At 52.5% G+C, this 13,114-nt stretch overlaps 5 protein-coding genes across 5 annotated transcripts; 4 read left to right on the top strand and 1 right to left on the bottom strand.

The window, feature by feature from the left end:
- Positions 1-1,033: 1,033 nt before the first annotated feature.
- POX_h09808 (uncharacterized protein) lies at positions 1,034-3,930 on the top strand (the record flags this gene model as incomplete). Its single annotated transcript, XM_050118555.1, has 5 exons — positions 1,034-1,152; positions 1,209-1,677; positions 1,748-2,779; positions 2,840-3,553; positions 3,628-3,930. 5 exons carry the CDS (start codon positions 1,034-1,036, stop codon positions 3,928-3,930), a joined length of 2,637 nt encoding a protein of 878 aa, XP_049965342.1.
- Positions 3,931-4,589: 659 nt separating this feature from the next.
- Positions 4,590-5,910, top strand: POX_h09809 (uncharacterized protein; the record flags this gene model as incomplete). The annotated part of the gene is made up of 3 exons (XM_050118556.1): positions 4,590-4,649; positions 4,706-5,250; positions 5,334-5,910. The coding sequence occupies 3 exons, from the start codon at positions 4,590-4,592 to the stop codon at positions 5,908-5,910; spliced, it is 1,182 nt and encodes a 393-aa protein (XP_049965343.1).
- A 386-nt stretch (positions 5,911-6,296) lies between these two features.
- POX_h09810 (Peroxisomal targeting signal receptor) lies at positions 6,297-8,440 on the top strand (the record flags this gene model as incomplete). The annotated part of the gene is made up of 2 exons (XM_050118557.1): positions 6,297-6,464; positions 6,626-8,440. 2 exons carry the CDS (start codon positions 6,297-6,299, stop codon positions 8,438-8,440), a joined length of 1,983 nt encoding a protein of 660 aa, XP_049965344.1.
- A 930-nt stretch (positions 8,441-9,370) lies between these two features.
- POX_h09811 (uncharacterized protein) lies at positions 9,371-11,072 on the bottom strand (the record flags this gene model as incomplete). The annotated part of the gene is made up of 2 exons (XM_050118558.1): positions 9,371-10,698; positions 10,778-11,072. 2 exons carry the CDS (start codon positions 11,070-11,072, stop codon positions 9,371-9,373), a joined length of 1,623 nt encoding a protein of 540 aa, XP_049965345.1.
- A 391-nt stretch (positions 11,073-11,463) lies between these two features.
- Positions 11,464-13,024, top strand: POX_h09812 (Cysteine synthase 2; the record flags this gene model as incomplete). Its single annotated transcript, XM_050118559.1, has 5 exons — positions 11,464-11,730; positions 11,793-11,852; positions 11,926-12,044; positions 12,106-12,776; positions 12,837-13,024. 5 exons carry the CDS (start codon positions 11,464-11,466, stop codon positions 13,022-13,024), a joined length of 1,305 nt encoding a protein of 434 aa, XP_049965346.1.
- Positions 13,025-13,114: the final 90 nt, after the last annotated feature.

Here is a 13,114-nt window from a genome sequence, read left to right on the forward strand (position 1 = left end):
TAGATGAGTTTAAAGTGACTGGAGAGAAACACAAGGTTACTACTCCTCGGGTGGATGAGATTGATTTTCTGGTAACCCAATCAGCCACTAGTCGTACAGAGTCGCAAAACAAGAGAGTACCTGTGCTCCAGAAGACAGCGCGGGCCCAGGTTCCCCGGGTTGGTCCAAGGACCACACAAAAGACGTGGTGAGATCATCAGTGACCAGTTGGCCACCGAACCAGAGAAGCAGACTTCCCTTGACTGCTTGACTGGCCTGATAAGGCAGTCTGGCCCCAATCTGACGGAGATAAGCGCGGGATTTATCATCAGGATCATCGCGTACTTTGACTTTGGCTCTGACTTTGCTTGGATTTTATCCTCTCTCCCCCCTTGGTGAGGAAGTGTGGCCTGGAATATTGGGTAGTCCTGTGCTGCTATATACACATCGTCTGAATTGAGCGTGCTCTTCCAGTTGTGTGTCTTAGCCGCTCCCACGGCTCTCAACTCCGTCCGTTTCTGCAGTGACCCCTCATATTACCAGCATCGGCTCCGAGCAGAGACGAGGCGCAGCCCGCAAAAGTGGTCGCAATCTTCCCTACCTCCGAAAGGTAGTCCAGCCGGTCGCATCAGGACGACGACTTGCATGGACCTCTCATCTTCAATCGGCTTCAAAGGATTCCACTTGCGCCACGCGACCGCGAATGAAGCTTGATTTTACTGAAATCGAGCACTTTTCCTTCCACAGACCGTTTACGAGACAACAACACGGGGAGACCTTGCAACATCTGCGACCGGAACGACAGGTGCAACTCCAACATTCGGAGACAATTAGCGCTAATTTTTACCGCCCAATCTATCAAACGACACTGCACTCTTGAGTTTGCCAGCACTCAAGCCGGTTTCCACCTTGATAAGCTGCAGCGGCCTTGTGCAGAACCGTTTCGTGAGGCCTCGAGTCGTTGAGGTTGATGCCATTTCGCATCAGCCAGCCCGTCCTCTGTTGAATATACCGCGTCCGACAAGGAGCTCTGCCCCTGAAAAAATCACCCAAAATGACTCCTACACCGCCATCAACAACGTCGTCCAGCGTGGGCGCGCATTCCCCCGATTTCAGAGTGATCCGCAAACGCAATCGAGTTCCTCTGTCGTGCGCGCCTTGCCGCAATCGTAAGTAAGTAACTCCCGACACCAGAACTACCACAGCCAATGTGACTTTGCGATAAGCAGGCCTGAACTGTTTCAGACCCAGCAGACATCTGACAGGGGCCACTTTAGGCTGAAATGTAATCGAGCTCATCCTTGTGAGAACTGTATCAAACGAGGCGATGCAGCATCCTGCAGCTACGCTCAGGCTAGCAATCGAAAAAAGAGTTCCCCGCAACAAAAGACGCTCACCTCGCCCGATGACATGCAAAATCGAATTGACCGCCTCGAAGGGCTCGTCTTGTCGTTGATGACCAACGGCAATCAGGCAGCCGGCCCCGCGGCTGCTATGGCAGCGCTTTCGGGGGAAAGTAGTGCCGGGTCAACAGGGTTGTCGAACGAAATCGATGTCGATGACATGGAAAACAGCAATGAGGGTAATCCGGAGGAGAGTGACACAGAGCAAGTGACTAAATCATTCGGAGTGATGAAGATGGACAGCGGCAAGTCATATTACCTCAGTGAAGCGCATTGGGCGTCGATTTTGCACGATGTGAGTGGAACATCAAATCAAGAAGCTGATCGAGCGACTTGGTTCGCTGATCTAACCCACAATTCGATAGATCGCCGAAGTGAGGAACTTCTTCGCCACGCATAAAAAGCAATTCGACGACCAGGCAGAAAAACTAGCTGCGGCAAGGCCAGCAGCTGATGGCGTGGGTGGTTCGTCAATTCTCTTCGGCGTCACGAAACCCTTGAGCCGCCCGGAAATTATGGCAGGGATGCCATCGAAATATACGACTGATATCCTCGTTGCTCGCTATTTCAACAGCTACGACCCGGCGACGCATATCCTTCACGGACCGACATTTCAGGCGCAATACAACAAGCATTGGGATGATCCCTCACAGACGGAGCTCGTTTGGATTGCCATGCTCTTTGCAATGATGAGATTGTCCATGCTTTCATACCACCGAGAAGGGGACGAACCCCCAGAGTTTCGAGGCAAGTCTCTCGACATGGCGACGTCATTCCGGAACTCGGTGGTTCAATGTTTGACTTCGGCCGACTTTACAAAACCGCATAGGTTTCTCATTGAAGCCCTGGTGTTCCACCTTCATGGCGACTACTCGCAGACTCGAGACGCAGATATCTCGATCTGGGTACTGACGGGAGTCATTGCCCGCTTGGCGATGCGAATGGGATACCACCGTGACTCGAAAGTGTTTCCAAACGTAACGCCTTTCCAAGGCGAAATGCGGCGCCGGGTATGGGCATTTGTGCGGCAAGCAGACTTGCTGTTTTCATTCCAGGTTGGCATGCCAAGCATGCTACGCACCACCGATACCGACACGGAGCTGCCTCGGAATCTTTACGACGACGACTTCGATGAAGACTCACCAGAGCTACCACCAGCTCGCCAACTCAGCGAGCCGACGCCGATTTCGTATCTGATCTGCAAAGCCCGTTTGTCTTATGCCTTTGGCCGGGTCAATGAATATTATTCGGCGGTCGCTACTTCATCGTATGAGCAGGTCATGGATATCGATGCCGATCTGCGACGGGCTCGCGATCTTATCCCTGATCATCTCAGCATCAGGCCAATGCAAGAGTGCCAACACGACCCCGTCAATCTCATCATCTCACGCTATTCCGTGAGTCTTGCCGTTCATCAAAGATCTCAGCCCCAGCCCTTGCTGACATATTTTCTCCAGGTGATGACCATCTATCATAAAGCCCAGTGTGTGTTGCATCGGCCCTACCTCATTCGTGCCCGAGAAAATCCTCGCTTCACGTATTCCCGCCGCACCTGTATCGATTCTGCGCTTGAAATCCTGGAATATCAAGCTGTATTGCACACCGAGTTGGGGAAGGGACGCCTGCGGGGCCGCAATCTCATCTCCTCTCTCAGCTCGGCCGACTATCTTCTTGCGGGCACAATCGTTTGTCTTGATCTATACCAGAGCTTTCAACCACAAGCCTCCAGTCGTCCTTATGGCGACACATATGCGTGGGGACGCGAGCGACGCGACGAAATGCTTGCCATCATTCAACGCTCCAAGGAAATCTGGGACTCACAGCGAGACGAAAGCATGGAGGCCTTCAAGGCTCGCTCAGTCTTGGAAGTGATGCTTACTAAGTTGCATAGTGCAGTTCCAGGACGAGAAAACCTCTCGGGGGCGGGTGGTGCGATGTTCGAACCGCAAGATGAAAAGCAGAATGCGGCAATGACCCTTGGCTTGCTCAGCAGTGGTATGAGCCCAATGAACTCAGGCCCACCACCTTATCCAGACCCCTTGTTCAAGATGAGCGGCGATCCGTCACTACCCGTGAGCACTGCGACGATGCCGGGAGAAATGCCAGGGCCGCTGTCGCCCTTCAGTAGCATGTTTGGGTCGATGCCCGACATGCAGGTAAACCTCGACTGGGTAAGCCAGTACTCCCCTTTGAAGAGAAGTTCCTACCTAGCGAGAATCTCAATCAACTGATGGCTCTTCTTTAGGATGCTTGGGATACATATATTCAAAATCCAAATTTCGACACAGCGAATCAATATTGGCCCATGATGGATGTACAACGTCAGCCAACACCTCAAGGGGTTGGAGTGAGTCAGCCCGCGATGACGACTCCCATGGCGTCGACAAATCGGCCTCCTTCAATGCTGAATGGCCCTTCACTACATCGCCCCTCGAATGCCTTCTCGCCGCCGGGTCCCTCTCCGGACAGCGCCACATCGTCGGTTCCGGGCTTTACGCCTGTATCGTCACAGTCCGGAGCAACTGGCCGCAGCCAAGGCTCAATTTGAAGCCAGACATGACGCTCTTGTTGTGCTCCATGCGGAAATCCCCGACATAATGTTGACATTGATACCTGATCTTGCTTAAGTTGTTATGCTTTTTTTTTTTCCAAATCTTGGATTGCGGATCTTTGTTGGCTCTATACCTTATATCACTCGTATTTTCGCAAAAGCTGTATATTGATTGACATTCCTTGACGGTTGGACGAGTTGGCGCCCGAGGCTCCATTTGTGGAGGAAATTGAATGTATATTACGAGATAGAAGATGCTGGACTTGGACTACTCTCAATTCAACAACCTTCACGGGGAAATGCTTTGTTTAACACGCAAGTCTACACTCCAGCTCCACGAAGGAGCGTATGGAATGAGAGGGAAGCTAGTGTCGAAGGTTGGCATGCACTGAAGCCCGTCATGGGGGTCAATACTCTTGGCGCTCAACTCGCAAACGCGCAGAATTATCTCTCTCAAAGCACTTCAAGTGCGAAATTTCGAAACGCTCTAGCTAACAAACAAACTCATTCGCGTCTCACGAGCGGGACAACGATCTTGCCGCAGTCACTAGTCTACTCCTGAGCTTAACAGCCTCCAAGCAAGGAGCGATCCACAATCATACGCCCTCTGATAACAATCACGTGATTATTATTATCGCTCCGCGGAACTTTTTGAGATGGTAGCGGAGCAGATGCATCAGACAACCATCTCCAAATTGCTCTCACAACAAGCATTGGTAAGACAGCTTGTCTTGAGAGAAATGATGTAAGTGGATAGCGAAAGAAATTTCAGAAAAATGAAAGAGTCCTGATTCTGAAAAACAAAACGTCACCTGCAACGAATGTCGCCTTTGAACTGACCTCGTTTCCCTCCTGGTCTAGGCATTGTCTTCGTCGAACACCAGCCCGTGTCCTGGGCTCACTACACTCGGTTCCCACCACATTCACAGCTCGGTCAAGGTGTCTTGCTATCTATGAAATTTCAAATATCCGAATCCAGACGGCACATATTGCAGCTTCCCAAATTCGATTGAACTCATCCCAGAGCACTTCATTGCCTCGGTCTGGCACAAGTGAACAGACAGAGTACGATCAGCAGACGCAACGCATTGCAGGGGAAACAACACAAGCGCCTCGAGCTGAATCCTCGACGCAAAATTTGCCATCTGCCAAGACGACCGAGAACGCTCATAAGGTCAAAATTCCTCCCAACGAGACAGTATACATCGGGAATCTCTTTTACGACATCACCGCCGAAGATCTAAGGAAACACATGGAGAAGTTTGGTACTGTCCTACACACAATGATTGTCCATGATAATCGGGGCCTCAGCAAAGGGTTAGTCCTTCCACGTTACTTGGTTCGACGATTTCCTCACATCTCATGCTGAACCACCGACCGTATGTTTTTTTTTTTTTTAGCTTTGGCTATGTCCAATTTAATACTATCGAAGAAGCAACCGCTGCGGTCGAAGGCATGCACTCCACAATTATGGAGGGCCGCCAAGTAGTCGCACACTACGCCCGCAGCCACTTCAATTACCAGCGCGCATCCTATCCACCGACTGAAACGCTCTTCATCGGCAGCCTTCCCCTCGAAATGACAGACCGCGATTTGCAGGACCTCTTCTACGATGTGAAGAATTTGACCGATGTTCGCATCCCCGTTGACCGACGATCCGGAATGCCCCGAGGCTTTGCGCATGTGGAATTCATCGATACCGAAGCGGCCATGCAAGCTATGGAGATTCTGGCGAGGAAAAGGCCCTATGGGCGAAAGCTGGTCGTCACATTTGCGGAAAGAAAACGAGTCGGCATGATGAAGCCTAGGCCGGAAGCCATTGATCGGGAACAGGTTAAAGCAGAGGCGGCTGCGAGAAGGAGAGATCGGGCTAGACGGGAAGCCGAGGAGGCCGAGAAGGCATTGGAGAACGAGATGCTGTCGGCCGAGGAAGCGAAGCCGGACGGACTGCCGCTGCCGGAGAAAGGAAAGGCGTAGGCTATTTTGGCCTCGCTTTGTATTATACCCCTTTTTTTGTTTGTATATTATAAACCACAGACCGTCACTCTTGCACATAAATTACCTTTTGTTTCAACCTTGTTCGGATCAATCCAGGATGCATCGATGCAGTATCATTAGTTCATCGAACAGCAACGTCGGCCTGGAGCCACCCACGTGACCAACGGGGAACCTCGGCTGGCGGAAAGCCCATTAGTGAGCGATCCAACCCCACGTCTCGGGCAAATATCCGGGGCAACAACTTCTACTCTCTCCCTCACAGCTCTCACAGTTCCTGCGAACTTATTCTATTCCCCAGGATTACTCCCAGCGCCGACGTGAATCTACCAGTCCTCATATATATCGCATCTAAATCACCCCACAGCATGTCATTCCTCGGAGGGGCTGAATGCTCCACGGCGGGAAACCCCCTCACCCAATTCACAAAGCATGTCCAAGATGACAAGTCTTTACAACGTGATCGGCTGGTCGGTCGGGCTCCAGGAATGCAAGAGAGCATGCGATCACGGGGCATGATGGGAGGACAGGATCAGGTGTGTGTGTGTGTGGTTTGAAGACTCGCAGCCAACCCCAGTCTCCCACTCGATCTGCGGGAGGGGTAGTAGCGGAGGCCTGTGTACCGTCAACTTGAATAGGCTCGGTGACTAACCGCGAAGCCCGCTGGACGTTTTGTCCGAGGGCGTGTTCTGTGTAGATGATGGATGATTTCATGCAGCAGCCAGGCCAACAATTAAATGGGCCGTCGCCACAGCCCTTTGCCATGGAACACATGCGCCGAGAGCTAGAGAACTTCCAAAATGCACCTCCTCGTACAGGATCTCCCGGCTGGGCCGCGGAGTTTGATGGTGGTGAGCAAGCACGTATGGAGGCTGCGTTCAACAGTGGTGCTCAGATGAACAACACGCCTGGCTTTGCCCCAGCCGAGTTTGCGCGCTTCCAGCAACAGAGTCGCATCGGCATGCCCCAAACGCAGAGTCCTGTGACGGCCGCCACTCCACCGCTCATGGCAGGCTATCAGCACCCCATGGGGATGGGTGGATATATGGGTGCTATGGGAAGCATGGGGGGTATGGGCATGATGCGCCCGATGGGGATGCAATCGCCGATGATGCATCAGCAGCAGCCCATGGAAGGACAGACACAGGACAAGGGCAAGGGTCGGATGGTTGAACTCGATGATGAAAATTGGGAGGCGCAGTTCGCGGAGATGGAAACGGCCGGTAATGAAACCAAGATCGACGAGGAGGCCAACGCGGCAATGGAGGCGGAGCTTAACGAGCTGGACAGGTCAGTGCCCACCGCCGAGGATGCCTTTGAGTCTGTTTGGGAGCGAATTCAAGCTGAGACTGCCGCGAGTAGAAAACTGGCCGAGGAGGGCGGGGACTTTGATGTCACGGACAGCGTGCACGTTGGTGACCTGGGTGACTGGGACGGCTTCGACAGTCTGAACACGCGGTTCCGTGATCCACAACTGGGCGACTACATGTTTGAGCAAGATAATGTGTACTCGGCCGTGACCAATCCGTTTGAAGAAGGTGTCAAGATCATGCGCGAGGGAGGCAATCTCTCTCTTGCGGCGTTGGCATTTGAGGCTGCGGTTCAGAAAGATCCCCAGCACGTACAAGCGTGGACGATGCTCGGCTCTGCACAGGCGCAGAATGAGAAGGAGCTCCCAGCGATTCGAGCCTTGGAGCAGGCACTCAAGATCGACCCGGGCAACCTTGACGCGCTGATGGGCTTGGCCGTGTCGTACACGAACGAGGGTTATGACTCCACCGCCTACCGCACCCTTGAACGCTGGCTCTCTCACAAATACCCTTCCATCATCGACCCGAAAGAGATCTCGGGAGATGCCGACCTCGGATTCACCGACCGTCAGCTGCTCCACGACCGAGTGACCGAGCTGTTCATCAAAGCCGCACAGCTGTCTCCTTCAGGTGCGCAAATGGATCCCGACGTCCAAGTCGGCCTGGGTGTCCTGTTCTACTGCGCCGAAGAATACGACAAGGCGGTCGACTGCTTCTCCGCCGCCCTGGCCTCTACCGAGTCCGGAAGCACCAACCAGCGCGAGCAGCTACATTTGCTCTGGAACCGCCTTGGCGCCACTCTCGCCAACAGTGGCCGCTCCGAGGAAGCCATCGAGGCCTACGAGCAGGCCTTGAACATCAACCCCAACTTTGTACGAGCGCGCTACAACCTCGGCGTCTCGTGCATCAACATTGGCTGCTACCCCGAGGCCGCACAGCACCTTCTCGGCGCTCTTTCCATGCATCGAGTCGTCGAGCAAGAAGGTCGCGAACGTGCACGCGAGATCATCGGTGGTGGCGGTGCAGGGGATGGATTGGATGACGAGCGGTTGGAGCGCATGCTGCACATTAGTCAGAACCAGAGCACGAACTTGTACGACACCCTCCGCCGGGTGTTTAGCCAGATGGGTCGACGAGATCTGGCCGACCAGGTGGTGGCGGGCATGGACGTGAACATTTTCCGCAAGGAGTTTGAATTTTAGAGCGATATTCCCCTTGATCAAATAAAAAATATTTCGCACTCATTGACTAAAATCTCTCGGCGGGCGCTTCTTGTCTGATATCTCGTAGGAAATGCTGGAACATAGGATCTTCTTTGGGACTTCGCCAGCCAACGAAACCGAAGCATCAAGTCCACATAACTTGAGCACGAAGTAATTCGCCTTCTCCCACGACCACTTTCCAAACCATGCAGTGCATCACTTCCCAGTACATACTGCAGGCTGGCTTTCTAGTTTTCTAGCCCGTCGTGCAGAACAACAAGGTCCTCCCTGGTCCTGGGCTTACTGCAACATCACCGAGAGCAGCGTCCCGTTCACTCAGCGCCGACTTTTCTCAATAGTGCCAAGCCCGAATGCGGGCGACGTGAACATCGTCGTCTTTCCTGTCTGAAGTGATGCCTCTGGTCGACAATACTCTTACTTTGCCCTGGAATTGTACGGATGTGATCTTGATAGATTTCTCGAGAGACAGCGCCGGACGACTTGGGATTTTCGTGCCTCGGGTGAGAGGCTTTTTCTTCGGATGAGGGCGCCTACCTAGACTAACGTAAGGGGTTGATTCACTCTTTACTTTTTTTTTTTCGGCGTTTGGAGGTATTGTTGATTCGGATCCGCGGATAATCATGGCTGAACAAGGCTACATGTGATACCAAGGGTATCTTTCACGGTAAAATCAACGCGGGTTCCGACTAGTGCGTGAGCGTGAGGACGTACGTCTCTGCAAGATGTCGGAGTGGCAGTCTACCTGGAAGGGATTTAGAGCAGCATATGAGGAGGAGAGCTTCACGAAAAGCCGTGGCGAGCGTGGAATGAAGCCGACTTTTGAGGCGTTGCATTTCCGACTTTCTTGTCTCATCTAGCGTGTGGCAGACGGACAATAAATCCATAGGGTCGGTGAGATCGGGACTTCTTTCATTTTCTCCTCCTTTGCCAAATCCCACCCCTCGGTCGTTTATTGTACAGATTTACACGGTCATCAACATGCTGGCATTCTTGTACCAGGTCAAAAGCGGGTTTCTCTCCGTTTCGCGTCTCCGTGTCCTCGATGTAAGCCCATCGACGGACGAAATCCTCATGAGTCATGACCTGGGTCAATTTGCCCGTGACTGCGCGATACATGTCTTCGATCACGTTGAAGTCGGTGGGGAAGAAGATATCAAAGTAGCCCTGATGCACCTGTTCAAGTTGTAAGATGTGAGCAAAGACAGAAGTGGGTAACATCTCGGTACATGACCGAACAGGCCAGAAAGAGGGACTCGCAGAACTCACAAATGGTGTCGTGACTGGCACAGTCCGCCGTTGGTAACGAGTCTGCACCACTGGTGCATTTAACCCGGGAACGGCATCCGGCAATGAGTCAAAGTCACTGGAGACCAGCCGATGCGCAGGGAAATACTGATTCAAAATATCGAAGAATTGCATCAGCCGTGTCGGAATATACTCCGGAGGGGAGAACTCTTTGCGGAAGGGTCCTGCTGATCGGAGGTTACGCAGGTACCAGGGTCCCAAGGGGCTGGGGAATGGACGGCGCGCTGCAGCTTGACGAACGCGCAAGAAGCGAGCGGCAACGGCATCGAGTTGGGTGTTGTAGTATTCGTGGAAGTCTCCGTCAGCATCAATGAGCACTCCACCTTGTTGGGGGGCTTGTGTGCGGGTATCGTAGCGGATTGTGTCATGGCCGAAATTGTCAAAGACTTCAAGGGCAAGGAAGAAGCAGGGTGAATGAACATAGGTGTCCCAGTCGAAAATGGAGCGATTGATGATCTCGACTCGTTCGCGATGACCTTTGGAGCTGAGGGTGTCCAGCAGGTTTTTGGTTTGCAGATCTGCCAGCGCTGGCGAAATCTCAATGATCTTGTACTTGGTGCGCTGGTACACCTCGTAATCGGTATCACGGATGAAATCGAGGATGTTCAACATCATGGTTCCATTTCCGGCACCCATCTCGTAAATGATCAGATCGTGATAAGGATATAGCGTGAGCTTGTAATTGGAAACCAAGTACCGCGCAATGGTCTCTCCGTAGTAAGGTTTGAACAATTCTGTTGGAGTGTGCCACAACTGCCGGGCAATATCTGGTTTCTCCTGGTCGAGTAGATCCTCGAATTCCGTGTATCGCTCGCCCAGCATTCGGTGGAACGCGGGCCCGTCTTCGATGTTGTTGAACTCAAATGGCTCCCCGGGGCTGAAAATGGTCGCGTGTTTCGAGAAATACCCATAGTGAGGATTGTAAAGACTATCTGCGTCGGGAACCGAGAGGATCAGAATAGTCCGCGCAGATGATTTCGCATCACAGATCGCTCGTCCGACCCAACCTACCGTCGATAAATTCGCGCGTCAACATCTTCACCTGCCGCGGTCTTTCACGCCGATTCTTCAGGTCCTTGGCCGTCACCGTAGGGTATTGCCAATATTCTTCGTCAATATTCTTGGGGTAATCCCCCCGTTTGGTCCAGAGCATGCCATCATCTTGGGATTTGCGCTTCGCTGGGGTGCGACGGGTAAGGAATGTGCGCGTTTGACGCGAGAGAGACGCTGGTGGTCGCCGCAAAGTTTGGCAAGCCGGATGTCGAAATAGCTGACGTAACAGCTGATTCAGGACAGGCGAGTCCATGATGCTAGCTTGCAGCACGAGACGGAGTTCAAACATGAAGATCGGTAGATATTGGGGCCCGCAGGGGAGCTTTGTGGTAGCCTGAGGCAGTATTATTCATGCCTGAGGCTCTCTCGATGGCACCTCAACTCATCGCATAGAATTCGAGGTCTGAGGCAATTCATCTTTTTGATTCAAAACCACGTCTTCTTTGCGTGAACTAATCAGTCTAAGTGCCCCATGCACTCTAGCGTTCTATTCATATAGCTGAGCAGTGGGGTAACTCATAAAGGAGAAAATTACGCTTTTTGCGCGAGGAATACTAACATCAGGTCACCGTCGTCATCTTAATTGGCAACCTTTATACAGCGGAATTGTGGTAGATTGAGCAGGCTTTTGACTACGAACCAGCATGCCAGAAAACCACACGGCCTTATATGTCGGCTCGGCATTTGTGGCAGGTGTCTCCGTGGCTTTAGTCTGCAGAGAACTGCTATCATCTCAAGACCATGGCAGAAACCCTGCGGCATCAAATGAGCCAGCCATCCAAGCGCCCGTTGCGCGATCAGGGCCTCCGGCCATTGTCGAAGGTATCCAAGGCTGTATAGGGAATACACCACTATTTCGTATCAAATCATTGTCGGATGCGACAGGATGTGAAATTCTGGGCAAAGCTGAAGTAAGGACTACACTGTGCCATGAGAACGCCCATTCGAATTCCAAAGTTGATCATATAGCCAGTTCCTGAACGGTGCCGGACAAAGTTCAAAGGATCGTGTTGCACTGAGCATGATCGAAATTGTAAGTGCGAATTCGTAAAGCCTGAACCACCTTCAGTCAAGTTTGCAAAATATCCGCTAACCACACATACCAGGCCGAAGAGAAAGGTCTCTTGACTCCCCACTCTGGTGATACCATATACGAAGGCACCTCGGGCTCAACGGGGATATCTCTCGCCAGTCTTGCTCGAGCCAAGGGCTATCTGGCTCATATGTAATGTTCCCCCCACAGTACGCCACGCCTTCCAAGCTTCTGCTCACCATAGGCCACACAGCTGCATGCCCTCGGACCAGGCAATCGAAAAGTCAAACCTTCTCTTGAAGCTCGGGGCCATTGTCGACCGCGTGCCACCCGCACCTATTGTCGAGAAGGAAAATTTTGTGAACCGCGCGCGGGCACTTGCCCAGGCGCACACCGAATCGTCGTCTGTCTCCGTCACGGCCGAAAAGGATGGAGACATTAAGACTCATGAGATCTCGGTTCAGGGCCGCGGATTCTTTGCCGATCAATTCGAGAACGAAGCCAACTGGCGCGCTCATTATTCAGGTACTGGGCCTGAGATTTACGCTCAGTGTCACGGGAAAATCGACGCTTTCGTGGCTGGGGCGGGTACCGGGGGAACTATATCGGGTGTGGCGCGATATCTGAAACCGTTATTGCCCAATATGACTGTTGTGTTGGCAGATCCTCAGGGGAGCGGCCTGTACAATCGCGTGCGATACGGCGTCATGTTTGACGTGAAAGAACGCGAGGGTACACGCCGACGACCCCAGGTCGATACGATCGTTGAAGGCATTGGAATCAACCGCGTGACCGCAAACTTTGAGGCTGGTAAGGAGCTTGTGGATGATGCGGTACGTGTGACCGATGCTCAGGCACTCGCCATGGCTCGGTGGTTGGTGGAGAAGGATGGGATTTTCATTGGGAGTAGCAGTGCTGTGAACTGTACGTGGATATCCGCCTTGTCATTTCTGCTAGGATGGGCTCACTAATATGCTTTGATAGGTTTCGCCGCGGTGAAAACAGCGCTCAAGCTGGGCCCGGGGCATCGAATCGTGACTATGCTATCTGATTCAGGATCAAGGCATCTATCGCGTTTCTGGGCTAAAGCCGGAGATGTTGGTGGAGCTGTAGACACGAAGTTGGAAGACGTCCTGAACGCGAAGGACGAGGACTTCAGTAAAATCTCTTAGAACATGTACAGTAGCATGATGAATACGATAATTGTTCTGTGTGACGGATCATTTCTCATTATATCCCTTAGTATATGCTCTCATCCGCCG

This window comes from Penicillium oxalicum, chromosome VIII (genome assembly GCF_001723175.1).
Source record: "Penicillium oxalicum strain HP7-1 chromosome VIII, whole genome shotgun sequence".
NCBI classification, from domain to species: Eukaryota; Fungi; Ascomycota; class Eurotiomycetes; order Eurotiales; family Aspergillaceae; genus Penicillium; species Penicillium oxalicum.